The sequence below is a fragment of the Schistocerca gregaria genome, chromosome 6, assembly GCF_023897955.1.
Source record: "Schistocerca gregaria isolate iqSchGreg1 chromosome 6, iqSchGreg1.2, whole genome shotgun sequence".
Taxonomy (NCBI): domain Eukaryota; kingdom Metazoa; phylum Arthropoda; class Insecta; order Orthoptera; family Acrididae; genus Schistocerca; species Schistocerca gregaria.
The window spans coordinates 7,223,410-7,244,387 of record NC_064925.1 but is presented as its reverse complement, the minus strand read 5'-3'; the positions used below and the strand labels follow the sequence as shown (position 1 = coordinate 7,244,387).

Below are 20,978 nucleotides of genomic sequence, written 5' to 3'. Positions count from 1 at the left end.
CTTGTGGTTCTTCATCTACATGTCTAATGGTCACTTTTCTCTTGCAGTTACTAAGAAATGAGTGAATGCATTTATTTGCTAATCCCCTAGTGCCCTATTCAAGGTTGTTTAGAAGAGTTGTGTAGTTAAGCATCTTTAGTTAAGTCTGAAAATATACCTGCTGTTTGCACACTTTTCATTTTTAACTTTTAAAGCAGTGGTTGTACATTCATATACTGATGTCAGTCGATTTCTTACTTTGAAAACAGTGTTGAGACTGACTAATACTCCATTTTGGCTTGTAAAGTTTATTAACTTATTCTACATAATTTTTCCAATACTTTTAAAAAACAGAATGTTTTGGTAATGGGCCTATAGTTTATCATTTTATTTTACTCACACCCTTTGGATATTGGTATAACTTTGGGCGTTTTTAGCTGATCGCAAAATGCTTGAATCTAATGTGCAGTTACCTCTCATTTGATAGGTCAATAATATTTTGGAGGGAGAGCTCTAAGACTCTGCTGGGTATTCCATCAATTCCTGCTGAATGTGTTGTTTTTAGATCTGTAACAGCATTGACTATTTCCTCCTTGCTTACATGATCCACAAACAATGCCAATTTACAGCCTTTGACTTTGTTTTCTGTTGGGTGCTGATCTCATACAAAATTATTTTCTGCTAAATTTTCATGCCATTCCAGTAAAGTAGCTTTTGTGGATATATGTGCCGTTTCACTTGGTTTTGTAATAGTTTTACTGTCATGTAACAAGACAACACTCTAACAGGGTTTCTTATTTTTGCCTGTTTTCATTCTTATGATGTCCCACATAGCTTTTACTTTACTTGTAGAATTTTTATATGCCTATCACTGTGCATTCTTTTTTCTGTTTTATGACTTTTTGTAAAATATTTGTGCATGTTTTGTAGTGAGTATATCTGCTGTGACATCATTTTCATTGCAGATTTCGTGTAGTTCTTTTTTTTATGGCATGAATTCCAAATCCTTTTGTAACCCAGCCATTAGTTCTTTCACTGTTTCTGAGAATTGTCATTTTAATAGAGAAGGCTGTATGAAAATGGTGTATCAGTTTTTCTAGAAATATACTGAATTTTGTATCCAGACTGCATTCATAGACAGTGGACCAATCTTCAATGTGCAGTAATGAGTTAAAGTGGTTTGTGCTTTCCTGTCTCTCCGTCTGAACAGGCCTTGGAAGGCCTAACGATACCGACCTGCCACCGTGTCATCCTCAGCCCACAGATGACATTGGATGTGGATATGGAGGGCCAAATGGTCAGCACACCTCAGTCCTGGCCGTATGTCAGTTTACGAGACTGGAGCTACTACTCCTCAATCAAGTAGCTCCTCAGTTTCCCTCACAAGGGCTGAGTGGACCCTGCTTGCCCAAACGGTCAGCAGACTGGATGGTCACCCATTCAAGTGCTAGCCCAGCCTGGTAGTGCTTAACTTCTGTGATCTGACAGGAACTGGTGTTAACCACTGTGGCAAGGCCGTTGGTGCTTTCCTGTCTGAAGATCCTAAATTTGACCTTAAGTATGTTGTTGTTTGACTGTCTTCCGTCAGTGGTGGTGGTCATTTTTAAAGCTTTGTGGTCACTGAATCCCATACATAATACTTTTGAGAGCACTGAAATTTATCTTTATCACTCAGCATTTGACCCAAGGCTGTTTGGTTGGTGTGATTATCATTGCAAGGTTTACTGTAACATTAAGATTACGTGATTTGATGAGCTTGACTCGAGCAGCTCTCTATTTACATTTACTGAGAAAGTCTAACTATAAGACCACATCTCCTCGTACTTTATTTAAGAATCAGTCCATTTTTTCTATAAATACCTCAAACTTTCCTAATGGGGAATGGTTCACTGAAGACATTACATAATTAAATTCTGAAAACTTTATCACTGCCATCTCAAAGTCTTTCTCACAATTCTGGTGGGTAATATGACTTATATGAGTTACTTCTAGAATGTCCAAGGCGAATATGGCTACTCCCCCACAGTGGCTATCCAACTGACAATAGTAGTAAATCATAGAAACATTTTGTAGGTAGACAAATTTTATTAACATCTCGTCAAGCCAGTGCTCTGAAAGACACATTACAGAAATCTTCTAATTCATGTATTATTAGTAAATTTAAATCAGATTTGTTACGTAGGGACTGAGCATTTTGGTAAAAGGTCTTCATTACTGAATTTGTAGGGATATCTACAGTACCACACACCTTCAGTTTAAATGCTACTCATTTGAAATTGTCGTTGCTGCTGCTTTGGCAAAAAAAAATCGATCAGGTGATTTGATTGCCTCATGTTCCTTCTCAATGAGCGTGTTTAACTGTCTCCTGCTACTAGGTGATTGGTGCTGATGCTAAGAGTTATTGTAGTATATTTTGGTGTTGATGCTTGTGCGGTTGTTACAGAGTCTGTTGAAGTTTCTTCTGATGGCTGAGTGGTTGTTTTCATAGAGATTGCAAGTCTTCCAACTGCTTTAGATTTTTCAGTTACTGGGACAACTTTTGGACAAACGAACTAGACTCACAGTTGCATTGACTGACATTTTGAAATCTTCTTTCTTCTATGTAGTCTGTCTGGTCCAAGTAATGTAAAACCACATCGTCAACTAGCAATTTTTGTCAGTGTTATTGACAGAGTGGCGCCGCTTAAGTATAATTAAAGTTGACAAACTACACTCCTGGAAATGGAAAAAAGAACACATTGACACCGGTGTGTCAGACTCACCATACTTGCTCCGGACACTGCGAGAGAGCTGTACAAGCAATGATCACATGCACGGCACAGCAGACACACCAGGAACCGCGGTGTTGGCCGTCGAATGGCGCTAGCTGCGCAGCATTTGAGCACCGCCGCCGTAGGATCCTACGCAGTGCCGTAGGGGACCGCACCGCCACTTCCTAGCAAATTAGAGACACTGTTGCTCCTGGGGTATCGGCGAGGACCATTCGCAACCGCTTCCATGAAGCTGTGCTACGGTCCCGTACACGGTTAGGCCGTCTTCCGCTCACGCCCCAACATCGTGCTGCCCGCCTCCAGTGGTGTCGCGACAGGCGTGAATGGAGGGACGAATGGAGACGTGTCGTCTTCAGCGATGAGAGTCGCTTCTGCCTTGGTGCCAATGATGGTCGTATGCGTGTTTGGCGCCGTGCAGGTGAGCGCCACAATCAGGACTGCATACGACCGACGCACACAGGGCCAACACCCGGCATCATGGTGTGGGGAGCAATCTCCTACACTGGCCGTACACCTCTGGTGATCGTCGAGGGGACACTGAATAGTGCACGGTACATCGAAACCGTCATCGAACCCATCGTTCTACCATTCCTAGACTGGCAAGGGAACTTGCTGTTCCAACAGGACAATGCATGTCCACATGTATCCCGTGCCACCCAACGTGTTCTAGAAGGTGTAAGTGAACTACCCTGGCCAGCAAGATCTCCGGATCTGTCCCCCATTGAGCATGTTTGGGACCGGATGAAGCGTCGTCTCATGCGGTCTGCACGTCCAGCATGAACGCTGGTCCAACTGAGGCGCCAGGTGGAAATGGCATGGCAAGCCGTTCCACAGGACTACATCCAGCATCTCTACCATCGTCTCCATGGGAGAATAGCAGCCTGCATTGCTGCGAAAGGTGGATATATACTGTACTAGTGCCGACAATGTGCATGCTCTGTTGCCTGTGTCTATGTGCCTGTGGTTCTGTCAGTGTGATCATGTGATGTATCTGACCCCAGGAATGTGTCAATAAAGTTTCCCCTTCGTGGGACAATGAATTCACGGTGTTCTTATTTCAATTTCCATGAGTGTAGTATTGTTAATACTAGTCTGCTGATGGCACCACCTAGGGACAAGGCTAAACAACGGTACTGTGACTTCATAACCAAACAGTGATCATAATATACAGCAGCCAACAAAAATGGTTCAAATGGCTCTGAGCACTATGGGACTTAACATCTATGGTCATCAGTCCCCTAGACCTCAGAACTACTTAAACCTAACTAACCTAAGGACACCACACAACACCCAATCATCACGAGGCAGAGAAAATCCCTGACCCCGCCGGGAATCGAACCCAGGAACCTGGGCGCAGGAATGCTACCACACGAACACGAGCTGCGGACAGCAGCCAACACCAAAATAATTGTGTGTCTTTTAAAATTAGAGAGTTCTGAGTTGCTAGTTGAATGAGGTCAGTTAACACAGAAAACATGTATAGATCTTCATATGGAGTTGAGGCAAATCAAGAATGCGTAACTACGATTAATTTCGTGCATAACATATAGAATGTGATTAGCACATTTATAAACAAGGCTGCTATCGTCTATTTCATGCATATCTTCTGTTAGGAAAATGGAGCATTTCTAAAAGTACAGTAGTTGTTTAGTAAAACATTCAAAATTTCCAAATAATATTTTCATACAAAAACACTGAGGTGTGCACATCACAGTCAATTGCATTCACACCATTTTCTGTGACTAGAACTTTGTTTAACGAAACTCATTTTGAACAGACCTCCACTTTCAAATGATTACCAATCACTACGTAGTGGAACCTCACAGATAGATCGATATTCCCAAGAATAACTCACTCTTCTTCCACTATTTTCACCGAATTCTTCTGGAAAAATATTGCGTTTGTTTTATGTTTCAGTTCCTCAAGGTTTTTATGTGAAATTCTTTCTAAATACTCATTGTGGCTGGAAACACTAATCTTCAGGCTTTCCAACAATATTGCTTCCTCCGTCCAACGTGATCCTTTTCTCTTGCGGTCGCTCTTCTGGATTTCCTGCAGCTGAAGATAGGTAGGCTGGAGAGATAGAAAAAAAGCCTGAAGGTCATTTGAATCAAGCTATGGTTTCCCGCAACACACCTCAAAATGGGCAACGAACTACATTAATCGTAATATATTCAAGCCAAGTGATACGGCAGGCAATAATACACCACAAAGTAAAATATGCATTACTAAATTACCTTCAGAATAGAACTTACTACTGAGTAATTAGTAACTACGATATCCTGCTATGGAACTGAATGGAGCCTCGTATGTCTTATTAAATCGTAGTTAATAAATTTGAAGACATGAACTTAGTTTTCTGCTGTGTAATTTCCATTATATTTTGGTACGCAACAGTTCACAGCCGTAATGAAGCTGAAACTGCATAAAAGTATATTATATTGCTTTAAACTCACGCAAACACAACTTAGTAACCCGCAATATGATTTCTGTGTACTTTAATGAATGACTTTCGCCGCTTCTTGTTGACGTCACTACGTCGAGTTCTCGCAGTTGTTCGGCGTTTCCGTGCACGCCCCTTTCAGCTGTCACTACATGTTAATTCTATTGCCAGTTCAGCCTATTTGAACGGTTTGCAGTGATATCTTTTCGTTTCATTGCATCTTCATTTATGTCATTCTCATCGATACGTTCATTTCATTTCAGTGCATTTAGTGCTGTCACTGCATGTTAAATACATTGCAACTTTAGCCTATCTGAACGGGCTGCAGTGATATCTTTTCATTTTACTGCATCTTCATTTATGTCATTCTAATCGACACGTTCATTTCATTGCACTGCATTTAATACGTTTCGTCCTTATGATAACTTTGTAATCGATACTGAGCTGTATAGAAATCGATCTAAAGATCGAAAGCTGTTGACATTTTATGGACGTTGGGCCCTAACATAACATGTGATGCGATTGTTAGAAGGTGATATCAGTGCTGTTGTGGTGATACTAGCATTGCAGGGAAAGACGAGTTTTGTTAACGTGAAGGAACATTGTCCAGGATATATGCATGTAATGTAGAAAAACATGAAAATGTAATCGACTATATCGTTCCGTCCGTGAAAAGTTGCAAATTGTGATTCTAAAAACCAAATCAGTGTTGACGCCCCAAATAAATTTGTTTGAATGCTAAGATGCTGTTCCTTTTTATTGATCGTGTTTGAGAGTGCCGTCTTTGTTAATATCGTGTGATTTGTCGAGAAGTGCTTCTGTAGTTTCAGCCCAAAGTATTAATGTGAAATAATTGATTGCTCCAGACCCCAACATTTAATAAACGAAAATGCATGTTGACGTGAGATAGCAATTGGGGAACTGCTGCCTGGTAAGTAGTAAGACTCAACTAGAACTGCTTTATAATAAGATACCAGTCTCTGTTGTTACAGGGAACGGGTGTCCACCCATTGCCAGGTACAGTTAGCTGTGTTAATATAGGCCTAACTATAAGAAACTACACAAACGCCCACAGTTTTCAAAATTATTAAATATAAATATGTATCCGTTTTTAGCACTAATACTGAATCATTTCTTGTTTCAGGAAATAAAGCCATTTAAATTACAAAAACATGGGTTGCTGCTCGTGCACAGTGAAAACGAAAAAAATTTTGGTGTTTGGCATTGGAGGAGGCCTTTTAGTCGTAGGACTTTTTATTGGTGGCTTCATGAACATGATAGTTGATAGTGTTCTGAGTTCTGTAAGTATTCTATGCAGATGCAGAAACTGATAGCTGTTGTGGAGAGTATGTTTTCACCATTATTTTTCTCCATAGGCAATGGTTCTAAGGGAAGGTTCCTTGACTTATGATAAGTGGATAAAATTGCCAGTAGACTTGTATATGGAGTTCTATATGTTCAATGTAACAAATTCTGAGGAATATGCAAAGAATCAGTCCATTAAACCAATACTAAAAGAAATTGGACCTTATGTATTTAGGTAGGTTCTGAACATGGCTTGCAGATATCTTTTATAATATATAAGCTGGTTAATGTTTTGGTGAATTATGACATTTTAAATATTTTCAGGGAGTATCACGGAAGGAATATTTTAGGCTGGAATGACAATAATGGTACCATAACATTTCAGAATATCAGAACTTGGCAGTTCGCTCCAGAGCTTTCTGATGGACTTGAGAATGATTTGATTATGACAATAAATGCTGTTCCTGCAGTAAGTGAAAATTTTGCTCTGTTTAGTGTACTAATTTTAATAAAGTACCAACTGGGCATTTGCAGTTTCTCTTCTGATTCAACGAAAAACAAAAATTAAAGAAAAATTAATTGCAATTAGTAAACGTGCACCAGTTGACTGTTGCTGTAGTTGATGAGTATGGTGACTCTGCCAGAGGTATCATCTCTCACAATCCTGGAGAATTTAGTCAAATTAAATTACATTGCCATATATCTAATTTTATCAAAAATAGCCTCTGAAATGACCCTAATAATAAAATGTCATTACTAATAGACAGTTTACATTATGCTAAACATTGTTGTGCTGCAGCCGCTGCTCCCTCGAGGTCAAATCCGTATTTGATGACACTTCCTGTACTAGCCTTATCATGTGGAAATCTCTTCACCTGTTTGTAACAGCTTCAACATACATCCATACGAGTCCTGGCTTCCCTATAAAGGCCCTCCCTCCCTCCCCGTATTGTCAAACTGTGCCTTAATGCCTGAGTATAGGTCTATCAATCAGTTTTTTTTTATTTTTTTTTTTATTTTTTTTTTTTTTTTTTTTTAGTAAGGTATGCCATAAATTTCCCTCAAATATGATTCAGTATCTCATTAGTTAAGAAAAGGGAAATAGTCTGAATCCTTCAGTTACTACATATTAATTCTTTAGTTTCTGTTTCGTTGGTGAATGTGAAGCCAAACTGTACTGTTTTGCTGTTTCATGATTATGTGCAGAATTGTTTGGACCAAGTTATTAGTATGTTTCTGAAGTGCACAGCAGACTTATAGTTGAATGTATTTAATATAGTAATGAGATCTGGTTTTTAATGATTCCGATGCAACCACTGGTCGTTATTATCCTTATGATCCTTTTCTGCAGTCTGTAAATTGTCTCCTGTCATGCCAAGTGCATGCGAGAGTATACCTGGAGGAAAGTAGCCTACATCATAACAAGCCACTAGCTGTTACACACTGACCCTAAGGACCTAACACGCGGATGACCTCATCGCCAATATCTTCGTGTTTTTGTTAAAGTTGCAGATAGGCACAACTGCACACACATGACCAACATCCAGGATTTTCCATAGTTTGTTTGGCCATATGGAAGTATCAGATTTCACTTTTCTGTTTTGACACGCGACAGTCAGTATGGCAGAAACAGCTACTTTCAGCATATCCAATATGTCACTACATACACCCATTGGTAAGCATGTCTCACAAAAAAACCTGAATGATCCCAAAAAAAAAAAAAAAAAAAAAATTACAACAGTCTACTACACTAACAAAAACCACAGGGATCAGATATTTCCCTTGACCCTTATAGCTCAACCGAACCGCAGTTGTCAATACCAAAAACCAACATCTACAATTGCGAAAAATGTAATCGGACATTTCCCTTGACTTATACAGCGCAACTGCAACTTTTGATACTGAAGAATTAACACATACAACTACGAAAAATGGAATCTGACATTTCACTTGACCTATATAGTGCAACTGCAGCTGTCAGTACCAAAAACCCAACACCTGCAACTATGAAGAATAGGATCCAAACCCTAACGTCTCAACAGCCCAATAATGACATCACTACATCAGATAAAACACAGTCAACCTACCATAAACACACAAAACATCACAGGTACTATAAAATAAACACCAAACAAAAATTACTTACAGGAAACAGAATCCAGTGATGTGATCTAGGTTGTCTCCTGCCGCCCCCCCCCCCTTTTTTTACACACACAAAAAAAAACTCCTAAACTACCCTTAAGCAAACCCCAACCTACGCACATCACACTTCCCTGAAAAAAACAAATAAAAAACACAAAATTAACCAAAATCAGTCCAGCCTTACAAAACGACAAAAACTGCCACCAACTGGTCCTCTACAACATAATCATCAAACAGTCCTGCCACCCACAAACCGCCCCATTAACTTCACAACCAGTACCCCCTCTGCCCCAAACACTAATGCGAACACGACCCCCATAACTCATCACCCTCGACCTGTTCGTCCTACCCACCGCCCTCATAAAATGTGAAAAATACAATTATCCCCAGGGATGCTCATCTGCCAGCAGTACTCATCTAAATGAGATTTAACAACTAAATGCTCATAACCTCACTTTCCCAAACCCATGTAGACAAAAATCCATCAGAAACTATATAGCTCCCCTAAATATATTCTTGATTAAAATGCACCAATTTCCCATTACTATGGCCCTCCAAAGATGTAAAAACACAATCAGCATACCCACCACCTGAAATAACAACTCCCCACACCTACAAACCAATCTGGAAACTGCCCCTCCCATACTTCATCGTATCGAACTTAGACTCGTCAATATGAACAACCACACCTGGCCTATCCAACATCTCCCTATAATTAGCATACTCAGAACAAACCTCTCTACAGAAAGAAAGCCAGTCCAACACCATTCTCTCACTTGCACCAGTCTTATGTACACAAAAAATAAATTGATATTATGAAATTTCTGTCATTCTTTGTTGGGCTGGAAATTTTTCGACCCTGCCCACCTTGTATTGAGTCTTTAAACTAAAACCACTCTTTATTGTGTCAGCTGACTGAGCTATCCAGTCATTCTCCTGAGTGAAACCAGTCTGTAGTAATTTAATCAGTTGAACTAAAGTAGTGGCATACAACCAGGGCACACACATCTCCAGAGGCTAGCTCTACCCTCGGAGTTATGTGAAGACACCTTGCTATACACCAAATTTAAAATAATATCAGACCTGGTAGGAATACCAACTATGTAGCTCCAGGCAGGAGTATCAACAATGTAGGAAAAGATAGATTGCTACTTACCATAAAGAAGACACATGAAGTTACAGACATGCACAGTTAAGACACTGAAGTACAACTTTTGGCTGCAGGTTTCAACAGTAAAGGACACACACACACACACACACACACACACACACACACACACACACACACACACACACACAAACGCCAACTCCAGCAACTCAGGTTGGAATGCATTCTGTCTCTCTTTTACTGAAGAAGGCTGTGACCAAAAGCTTTATGTAAGTGCCTTTTAATTGTGCCTGTCTGCAACTTAACATGTTTTCTTTACAGCAAGTGGCAATCTGTTTTTTCCCATGTTGTTGAAGTTAAAAAAAGAGTTATACATATCAATTAAATTATGTACTCAATAGACTACTTCTTTTCATCACTTAAAATTGATTATTGTATTGCTGTGGTTGAGGATGCAAACTAACATATAACTAATTGAGTTGATGTATTGTTAGGGGTACAAAGTTGAGCATTAAAGTTCCTTTAAGTATACGTGAAGAAGAAAGGAACATTGCCAAAATTGAGAAAATGTTTGCATTTCATTTTTCCATAAAGGTGTGATGATGTCCATTAATTAAAAATTGAATTTAGCCATGTCAGATTGTGTGCGTGTTCCATGTGATCCATGTAGTGAAATCTCTCAGACCCATAGTCTGTCTGAAAACATTGCTATAAGAGATATATTCATCAAAGACTTGTCATTAGATTTTCTCACATTGAGTGAAACTACTCACATCCGGACAGTGAGTGAAAAATGTACATGCAGGTGACGTGGCCGCAGAGACCTTTCTCATTTAACTGAAAAAACTAACTGAAGAACAAAACGACTGGTCAGTGAGTTGTCAAAACTATTCATGTAACAAGTTTATTTGCGTGGTCATCTGCCGCAGCAAGCACAGAATTACTTGTTTTGTAAATAAAACTGCCTTTTCTTGCTGCAGCTTAATTTATTTTTCCCAGACGCATTTAGCCTTTTTCTTGCTCCATGGCATCTTCAATGAGCTCTATAATGATAGTTATGTTGTTTTTAGATTATCAAACAGTTCACTTTGTATTTTATTATGTAAATAAGTAATTACTTAATTTGCTGGGCTCTGCACTTCATCTCATCTGGTCTGGAGGTCAGACTACCACTTCATTTCTGAAACATAACCACAATTTTGTATTCCTAATTTTCTCACATTGTTTCTCCTTTTTTGTGGTGTACTGTTATTCTTTTTGCCACTAGTTATAGCTACTTGTTCGAACAATGATTTTAAAAATGTAAACATTGTCTGGCGCTGATAACCTTGTTGTTGTGCGCCCTAAAACACTAATCATCATCACTGTGAACATCATCACGTCTTTATGTATTTCCTCCTTTTTGTTTTGTTTACCTGTATGTTGCCAACCTAACAAGCAAAGTATACGTTTAAAACTAACTTCTGCATGCGCACGCTTTTGTGTGTGTGTGTGTGTGTGTGTGTGTGTGTGAGAGAGAGAGAGAGAGAGAGAGAGAGAGAGAGAGAGAGAGAGAGAGAGAGAGAGAGAGAGAGAGAGAGAGAGAGAGAGAGAGAGAGAGAGAGGGGGGGGGGGGGTTGCTTTTGAGTTGTAGAGCATTCAATATCAATGTAATAGCTGTTTTGGTTGCAATGTTCTGTGGAGTAGTTCATGGACAAGTGAGTGAAAAGTGTTGGGTGAAATTGTTATTATGATAATGATAATGTTGTCTTCTTTAGGTACGTTATTCCGTTATTTTATCTATAAGTGAAACAATGAATTGATCGGCATGTGTACTTGATCATTCAACAGGAGTTTCCTTTCTGCTTTGGTTTTCTCTTAATTTCCCTGCATGGTTAGGTGTTTTTTTTATTGTTGATTCTAATTGTTTTCACTCTCCAGTGGTTGGTTTGCACAGTTATGTTCTCTTAGGTGTTCTGCTAATGTAAAGTGGTTTGTCCCATACTTCCAGACTCGGTGTTCTTTGTGTCTGACATCAAACGTTCTACCAGTTTGTCGTATGCGTCTTGCTTCAAAAGTGATACACTGTAGTTGATATATACCTGTTTTTCTGGTATTTGTCTGTTTTTTGTAAGTTTTTCGGCATATTTTTATATAAAACCCTCTCTTGTGTATGTTATGTTTATTCCCTGTCTTTTCAAAATGTTGATTTTATGTGAGAGTTTGCAGACCACCGCAGACAACACCACACCAGAACCAAACACAAACACTCAGTACCATAACAACCATACAGAACAATCAGAAAAAGATGGGGAAAAAACCACAAGATGGTACACAATGACAAACATACACAAACTCTCACATAAAATCACCAACATTTTTAAATGGCAGGTAATAAACATAGCACACACAGGAGACAGTTCTATACAAAAATACATCCCAAAACTGACAAAAAACAAGACATGTACCAGAAAGCAGGTATGTCAACTACAGTGTGGCACTTGTGAAGGCAGGTACATAGGACAAACAGAGCAAACATTTGATGTCAGACACAAAGAAAACATGATAGCCTGGAAGTATGGGATAAAACCCTTCACATTTGCAGAACACCTAAGAGAACATAACCACAAATCAACCACTGGAGGAGATGTGAAAATAATTAGAATCAATGATAAAAAACACCACCTAACACTGCAATGAAATTACCACATGCAGAAAATCAAAGCAGAAAGAAAAACCCTGTTGAATGCTAAAGTACACCCGCCAAATAATTCATTAAATAATGGGGGGGGGGGGGGGGGATAATGCTCCTGAAGAGGATTAATATCGTAGTAGTAGTAGTAGTAGATGATGATGCCCAACACTTTTCACTCACTTGCCCATGAACCCCTCCACAGAACATTGGAACCAAAAGTTTCAACCACACTCTTAACAGTTATTACATTCAGATTCAGTGCTCTTAAACTCAAACGAGCAACCCCTCCGAGTGAGCGCGCACACAAACTTAACCTAAAAAAGAAAGAGAGAGAGAGAGAGAGAGAGAGAGAGAGAAGAAGAAGAAGAAGAAGAAGAAGAAAAGAAACATTCTGAACAGTGCGAAAAAGTTCGGAATACAAAATTGTGCTTATATTTTGGAAATAATGTGGTGGTGCAATCTCCGGACCAGATGAGAGGAAACACACATCCCAGCGAACTGTAAGCAAATACTTATTTACGTAAGAAAATGCAAAATGAACTGTTTGATAATATTAACAATACTGAAACTGTACCGTTATAGATTCCATTGAAGATGCCTTCGAGTAACAAAAAGGTGAAATGTCTCTGGGAAAAATAATATAAGTTGCAGCAGGAGAAAGCGGTTTTATTTACAAAAAAAAGTATATAATATTCATGTTCTCATCATTTGCTATCTTAATTCCATTCTTTACTGTACAATTCTATTTATGAAGAATAAAGTCAGTGTAAATATTAAAAACAGCACGAGATAGTTCACACCCTTGGCTTTAATCTTAGTTAATAATTATATCTTCTGTCTGATCACTATCTGTGTTTGTTTCAGTTGATGACTATTAACTTCAGTGAAGTTCGTAATCTTATTATACATAAATGATCTAGGAAGGCTTGAAGTTATTACTATTTGCAGGTTCCCACTGGGAAATTTTCAGAAGTAGTCAAAAAAAACTGAAACCATATTAAACTTTAAGATTTCAATATCAATTAACTATTGTAGACAACATAACTCCAAATTGTCTATCAACCAAGAAAGCCAAAGGAATAGTTAATGAAATCTCACCACAAACTTTCAGAAGGAAACTACAAAAGCATCAGCTAGGATTAAGTAATGGATGCAAATTCCATGTTCAACACATTTCTAAGTAAATTTGTCTGTGCCCTTCACAGCTGTGTCCCAATGAAAATCGTGACTTACGGTACCAGTGGTCAGCCATAGGAACTGTGGATGACAAGACATTGAAGTATCATTGAACAACTGTACATATGTGCAGCTGCTTTCAAATTGTGAAAAGTATGGTAAAACTCTAGACCAGGGCCAGGGGCGTAGTTACATGTTTTGTACAGCAGTGTTTTCAGCACTCGCCACGAGGTGTGCTAGGAAGAAAAGAGGATATGTCAGCTGCAGGTTCTATGCAGCTGGTGAGAGAGCAGCGAGCAGATGACGTGTTTTGAAGGATATTGTCAAATTATCACGTCAGTATATCACAGCCTCTGAAATCATAACATATTGGAAAAAATGGGCATATATTTTGACAACCAAGATTATTAATTTAATTTACACCATGGTATTAAATCCTAGTCAGGCCAAAAGGTAAAGCATTGCAGTATATTCAACAATCAGTTCCACGAGCTTCCAGTCAGAGATTACTCAAGTTTCTTCCAGAGAAATTGGGTAAATAATCAACTCTCTTAAAAGTAAAAATTCTCAGTGGATTGATAATATTTCAAACAAAATATTAAAAGCATATTCTTCAGCTATACCTGCTACACTGTCATATATATTTAATGCACCTCCTTCGCAGGATATCTTTCTAGATGCGCTAAACTATGCCATTATTAGACACCCTTACGAGAAAGACAGTTAAGCAGGTTTTAATAACTGTTGACCTGTTACATTATTAACTTATTTCTCAAAAAATTTGGAAAAAGGGTATGCATTTAAGAATGGTTAAGAATATTTGCACCCCCCTGCGGGTTCGGGGGTAAGAAAAGGCCCGCGGTATTCCTGCCTGTCGTAAGAGGCGACTAAAAGGAGTCTCAACCCTTTCGGCCTTATATGATGGTCCCCTCTCGGGTTTGACCTCCATCTTTCTAAATTGTTCCGAAGAGCGAGCCACTTGGGGGAAGGGTGCCTTACTTGGGGCAATGTATCTGTCGTGCATTGAGACCTTTAGCCGGCTTTCTCGTCGTTGCAATGGTGTCCCGCTCGTTTTCCATCTCTTGGGCGAGGATACGGCCCTGGGTGCGATGACCACGCTGCACTGTGCAGTGTTGCTTTTCGCTGCGACGACGACCTTATAAATTTTTGCACCTAAGATCCACCACGGTAGCCAGTCCGTTGTGGTGGGGCCGCCATGTACCCTGTTGGTTGTAGCCCCCTGACAACACAGGGATCACTCTACTGATGCCTGCGCCGTTTACTCCCCATGTATGCCAAGGAATAGATGCCCATCTCCCTGGGGCATCAGGACTTGCGGCAATGGCCATCCTGCCAGGTGGCTCTTGATGTGGCTGGGTGGCGCCCATGGGGAGGGCCCTTGGTCGGAGTAGGTGGCATCAGGGCGGATGTTCCGCAATGAAGCATGGTACATCATCTCTTGCTGGTAGCCAGCCACCAGCAGTCTCTAAGCGTTCAAGGGCTCATTTTAAAGCTAATGTTTATGACCCCAAATCGTTCCCATCCCTGGCCACACCATGGAAGTAACGAAAGGCAATGAATGATAGTGACATGTATTCCCCCAGGTATCTCGTCTGTACCAGAGCTGATGGGGAATCCTTTGTATCCATGAAGCCTCAGTTCTTTGTAGAGCATTTGGAGGACAAATTTGGGAAGGTGGAGGGCTTGTCTAAAGTGCGCTCTGGGTCAGTTTTGATAAAAACGGCATCCTCTGCCCAGTCACGCAGGTTGCTTGCTTGTGACAAGTTGGGGGATGTTCACGTTGCCATCACAGCACATAAGAGTTCTGCAGTCTGATGACGAGCTGCGTGCCAACTTAGAGCGTAGAGGTGTTTATTTCGTCCGGCCCGTTCATTGGGGTCCGAGGGACAATCAGGTTGCTACCGGTGCCCTCGTCTTGGCCTTCGAGGGTGATACATTACCGGAGGAGGTCAGGGTGATGGTCTACCGTTGTGACGTCAAGTCCTATATCCCTTCCCCGATGCGGTGCTTTAAGTGCTGGAAGTTCGGCCATATGTCTTCCCGCTGTACTTCCAGCCTCACATGTCGAAATTGTGGTCGCCCATCTCATCCCGATACTCCGTGTGCTCCGCCTCCCATCTGTGTCAACTGTGGAGAGGCACATTCACCTTGCTCACCAGACTGCAGGATCTTACAGAAATAATGCAAAATCATGGAATATAAGACCCTGGATCGACTGACTTACACTGAGGCTAAGTGGAAATTTGAACGGCTACATCCCGTGCGCATGATGTCATCTTATGCCTCCACTGTCACTCCTGCTCCAGCTTCTTTAGCTGCACCACAGTCAGTCAGCTCTCAGCGTCAGAGGACCTCACCTGCCCCCTTGACGATGGGGGGCCCCTTCTCTTGCTGTTGCTCCCACTCTTATGTACCTTGGGAGCAGCACCCACTAAACCACCGGGGGCACCAGTCCCCACTTCTAAGCCAGAGAAGCATAAGTCTTCTTCGGCTTGTCTTGCTCGGAAGGGATCCCTTGGGTCACTTCCTTCCCAAGTTCCTACCAGCGGCACAGCAGACACAGGCCGCTGGTCGTCGAGCTTCGCGATCATCTTCGGTTCCGGAGACTGACACCAATCAGCCCTCTCAACGACGCCAACCGAAGGAACAGTGAAAGAAAACGACATTGAAGCCCCGTAAGATCAAGGCACCTGCGATGGCTCCTACTCCACCACTACCTACAAGCTGTGTGTCTGAGGATGAGGTGGAGATTCTTGTGTCTGCTGAGGACCTCGATCTCGCCGGTCCCTCGGACGCAATGGATAGCATTTGCATGGGTGCTCCATCAGAGGCAGCAGGTGACCCAGTGGCGTAATCTGCCTTCCCAGTCCCGTCACGCCTTTCTCAGCCATGGACAACACCATCCTCCAGTGTAACTGCAGCAGTTTCTTCCACCATCTAGCTGAGCTCCGCCAACTTATCAGCCTTCACCCTTTCCTCTGCATTGCTTTGCAGGAAACTTGGTTTCCGGCAATGCGAACCCCCGCCCTCCGTGGCTATCGGGGTTATTATAAGAACCCGGCAGCTTATGAAAGGGTGTCTGGTGGCGTCTGCATATATGTCCTAAACTCTCTTCACAGCGAGTCTGTCCCTCTCCAAACACCTTTTGAGGCTGTCGCTGTTAGTGTGGACACCACAGGCTGTTACCGTCTGCAGTCTTTACCTTCCACCGGATGGTGATGTCGCGCAGCATGTCCTGGCTTCTCTGATAGCCCAATTGCCGCCACCTTTCTTGTTACTGGGCGACGCCCATAACCATCTGTGGGGTGGGTCAGTGGCAACAGGTCGAGGCGCCATCATTGAGCATTTATCGGCACAGCTTGATCTCTCGATATTAAATGATGGTGCCTTCACCAGTGTGGCGCATGGCACATACTCCGCCATTGACCTATCGATCTGTAGCCCTAGCCTCTTACCGACTGCCCAATGGAGAGTGCATGACGACCTGTGTGGTAGTGACCACTTTCCGATCTTTCTGTCACTGCCACAGCATCAATCTTCTGGGCGCCGTAGCAGATGGGCTCTGAATAAGGCTGACTGGGACTTGTTCTCCTCCACTGTCGCTATTGAGCCTCTCTCTAACGATGACATTGATGATGCAGTGGTTCAGTCGGTCACCACCGGCATCGTTATTGCCTCAGAATCGGCCATTCCCCATTCTTCTGGGTACCCTCGGCGGCGGACTGTGCCTTGGTGGTCTGCTGAGATCGCAGAAGCGATTAAAGCTCGCCGGCGTCACAAGCGACATTCGTCAATTGAACACCTTATCGCCTTCAAACGGCTGCGTGCGCGATTCCGCCGCATTATCCGCCAACACAAGCAGGAATGCTGGGAGCGGTATGTGTCCACCATTGGCCTCCATGTCACTCCATCGCAGGTCTGGGCCAAGATTCGACGCCTCTATGACTATCGGACCCCTGTCAGCGTCCCTGCGCTTTCACTGAGTGGAGCAGTTTGTACTGGCTCCGACGTCATTGCAAACCACTTGGGAGAGCACTTTGCCCTGAATTCCGCTTCTGCCAACTACCCCTTGGGCTTCCGCTCCATTAAAGAGCGGATAGAATGTCGGAGTCTTTCTTTTCGCACCCACCATCCTGAATTGTATAATGTTCCATTCAGTGAGTGGGAATTTCGCAGTGCACTCGCCGCTTGTCCTTATACCGCTCCTGGCCAGATAGCATCCACTCTCAGATGCTGAAACACCTTTCAGTGGACTGCCAGTGATTCCTCCTAGATCTTTACAACCGCATTTGGGTCGAGGATGAGTTTCCGTTGCAATGATGGGAAAGTCGTCTTGTTCCCATTCTGAAACTGGGGAAGAATCCTTTAGAGGTGGACAGCTACTGTCCCATTAGCCTCAGCAACGTTCTTTGCAAGTTGCTTGAATGGATGGTGAGCCGGCGCTTGAATTGGGTACTGGAGTCTCTGGGCCTTGGGGCTCCGTCTCAGGGTGGGTTCCGTAAAGGCCACTCCGCCGCCGACAATCTGGTGATCCTGGAGTCGGCCATCCGTACTGCCTTTGCCTGCCGTCAGCATCTGGTCGCTGTCGTTTTCGACATGTGGAAGGCGTATGATACGACATGGCGTCATCACATCCTTTCTTCTCTTCATGGATGGGGTCTTCGGGGCCCTCTGCCGATCTATATCCGCAATTTTCTGTCGTATCGTACCTTCCGCGTGTACCTCGCGGCCTCATATAGTTCCTCCCAAGTCCAGGGGAACGGTGTGCCACAGGGTTCTGTTCCAAGTGTCTGTCTGTTTTTAATAGCCATTAACGGGCTCGCTGCGGTGGTGGGAAATTCTGTCTCCGCTTCCCTGTATGCTGACGACTTCTGCTTTTACTACCGCTCTATTGGCATTGCAGCTGCTGAACGTCAGCTACAGGGCGCAATCCGCAAGGTGCAGTCTTGGGCTGTAGCGCATGGTTTTCAGTTTTCGGCAGCCAAGACCTGCGTTATGCATTTCTGCCGGCGATGCACTGTTCACCCGGAGCCGCGGCTTTATCTTGACGGCGAGCTTCTTACAGTGGTGGAGTCACATAGGTTTTTGGGGGTGGTTATTGATGCCCGGTTGACTTGGCTGCCTCATATTCGACAGCTTAAACAGGCGTGTTGGCGGCATCTAAATGCTATGCGATGCCCGTGCCACACCAGGTGGGGCGCCGATCGATCTACTCTCCTACGGCTATTCCGGGTGTTAATCCAGTCCCGTCTGGACTATGAGAGTCTGGCTTATGGCTCAGCATCCCCATCTGCGTTGCAAGTGCTGGACCCAGTAATACACAGCGGGATACGACTTGCCACTGGTGCCTTCCGGACTAGCCCTGTGGACAGCATACTAGTGGAGGCAGGTGTCCCTCCCCTAAGTCTAGGGGACCATTCCGAACAACGCTCCTTGCCAGATGGCTGCAGCGTTTACACTGCTGAGCTGATCGCCATCTTTCGAGCCCTAAAGTATATCCGCTCCTGCTCAGGTGAGTCCTTCGTTATCTGTAGCGATTCCCTGAGTGGTTTACGAGCTCTCGACCAGTGTTTCCCCTCATTCTCGTCTGGTGATGGCTATCCAGGAGTCCCTGTGTAGTCTTGTGCGTTGCGGCTGCTCTGTGGTCTTCGTGTGGACCCCAGGCCATGTTGGGATACCCGGCAATGAGAATGTTGACCGCCTGGTGAAAGAGGCCACCAGTACACCATCTCTGGACATTGGCCTCCCGGAGACAGATTTGCGAACGTTCCTACGCAGCAAAATTCTGGACCTTTGGGACATTGAATGGTGTGCCCTGCCTTCACGAAACAAACTTCGGGCCATCAAGGAGGCTATAGGTGTGTGGCGCTCCTCCTTGCGGGCCTCTCGCAAGGAGTCTGTTGTCCTCTGCCAGCTGCGCATTGGGCACACATGGCTGACGCACGGCCACCTATTGCGACGTGAGGACCCACCTTTGTCGCTGTGGCTCCGTTTTGACAGTGGTCCACATTTTATTGGACTGTCCACTTTTAGCTGTGCTCAGGCAGTCGTTCGCACTGTCTGACACGCTCCCTGCACTTTTAACCGATGACTCTGCTATGGCTGACTTAGTTTTACGTTTTATTCGGTCAGGGGGTTTTTATCGTTTAATCTGAGTGTTCCTGTTTCATTTTATTGTATTGTATTGATTCTGGCCTTTGGCCTACGATTTTTAACTCAGTTTTTAATGTGTCCTCGGTGGTTGGCTTTTCCTTTTTTTATCCCTATGGTTGGCCAACCACCGCCACACTCTGTGTGGTTTTACTTTGTCTTGTCTGTTCTTTGTCTGAGTATTTCTTGTCCTGTGTCGTCTGCCGTCTTTCCTGTTGTTAGTTATCCTTCTCTTTAGGAGCTCTTAGTTTTTTTTTTTTTTTTGTGGAAAAAGGGACCGATGACCGTAACAGTCTGGTCCCTTTAACCCCCCACAAACCAACCAACCAAGAATATTTGCAAATGGGAGTCAGTCTCAGTTTGTACTCCAGAAGGGCATATCCATTGAACATGCAGTCTACCGTTTTGCTAACGATTTATGAAAATATCTGGCTGGAATTTGTTGTGCTCTGTCCACAGCATTTAAGTACCTGCGTATCACAACATTCTGTTTGAGGAACATAAACTCTTTGACTTTCTAAGCAGAATAAATAAATGTTTAATTTCATATTTAACAGATAGGAAGCGAAGGGTCGTGTTAAATAACTCATACAGTTGTCGTGATGAATCTCCATCTGAGTGAGGACACATTGTTACTGGAATGCTACAGGGTACATTTCTGGGATCACTCCTGTTCTTGTTATAGATAAATGACCTCCCACCTTCGACTGATAAGCTCTCCTGATGATCTATCAACCATAATCAAGGCCAACATAGATACAACAATGGGAAATGCAGAAATGAAATATTCAGAAACATTATTTGTTCTCAGCAAATGGTCTGCCACTTATTATGAAAAGGAGAGAATGCTACTCAACATTTAGCAGAGATGTTGAGCCGCAGACAGGCACAACAAAAAGCCTACTAAACACACAAGCTTCCAGCCAGGAGGCCTTCTTCCGAAATTGACAACACACATACATCTATCCACATTCACGGAAACCCAGCTCTCACATATGTGACCACCATCTCTGGCTGTTGTGGTCAGAGTAGAGCCTATCCCCAATAGCCAGAGACAGTGGTCATGTGTGTGAGCTGTGTTCCAGTGAAGATGTGTGTGTGTTGTGTGTTTTGGAAGAAGGCCTTCTGGACAAAAGCTTGTGTGTTTAGTTTTTGTTGTGCCTATCTGCAATTCAACATATCTGCTATATGGCGAATAGCAATCTATCC

General features: G+C 42.8%; 1 protein-coding gene across 3 annotated transcripts in view; it reads left to right on the top strand.

The window, feature by feature from the left end:
* Nucleotides 1-20,978, top strand: part of LOC126278084 (protein croquemort-like) — a 220,623-nt gene that overhangs the window by 114,673 nt on the left and 84,972 nt on the right. For 2 of the 3 annotated variants that reach the window (XM_049977927.1, XM_049977928.1), the window contains exons 3-5: nt 6,338-6,494; nt 6,570-6,733; nt 6,823-6,967. In XM_049977927.1, the coding sequence (XP_049833884.1) occupies nt 6,366-6,494; nt 6,570-6,733; nt 6,823-6,967 (438 nt within the window). In that variant the 5' untranslated portion in view covers nt 6,338-6,365. Of the gene's footprint in view, nt 1-5,304; nt 6,125-6,337; nt 6,495-6,569; nt 6,734-6,822; nt 6,968-20,978 lie in introns of those variants that run through there. The other variant, XM_049977926.1, reaches the window with a different exon arrangement.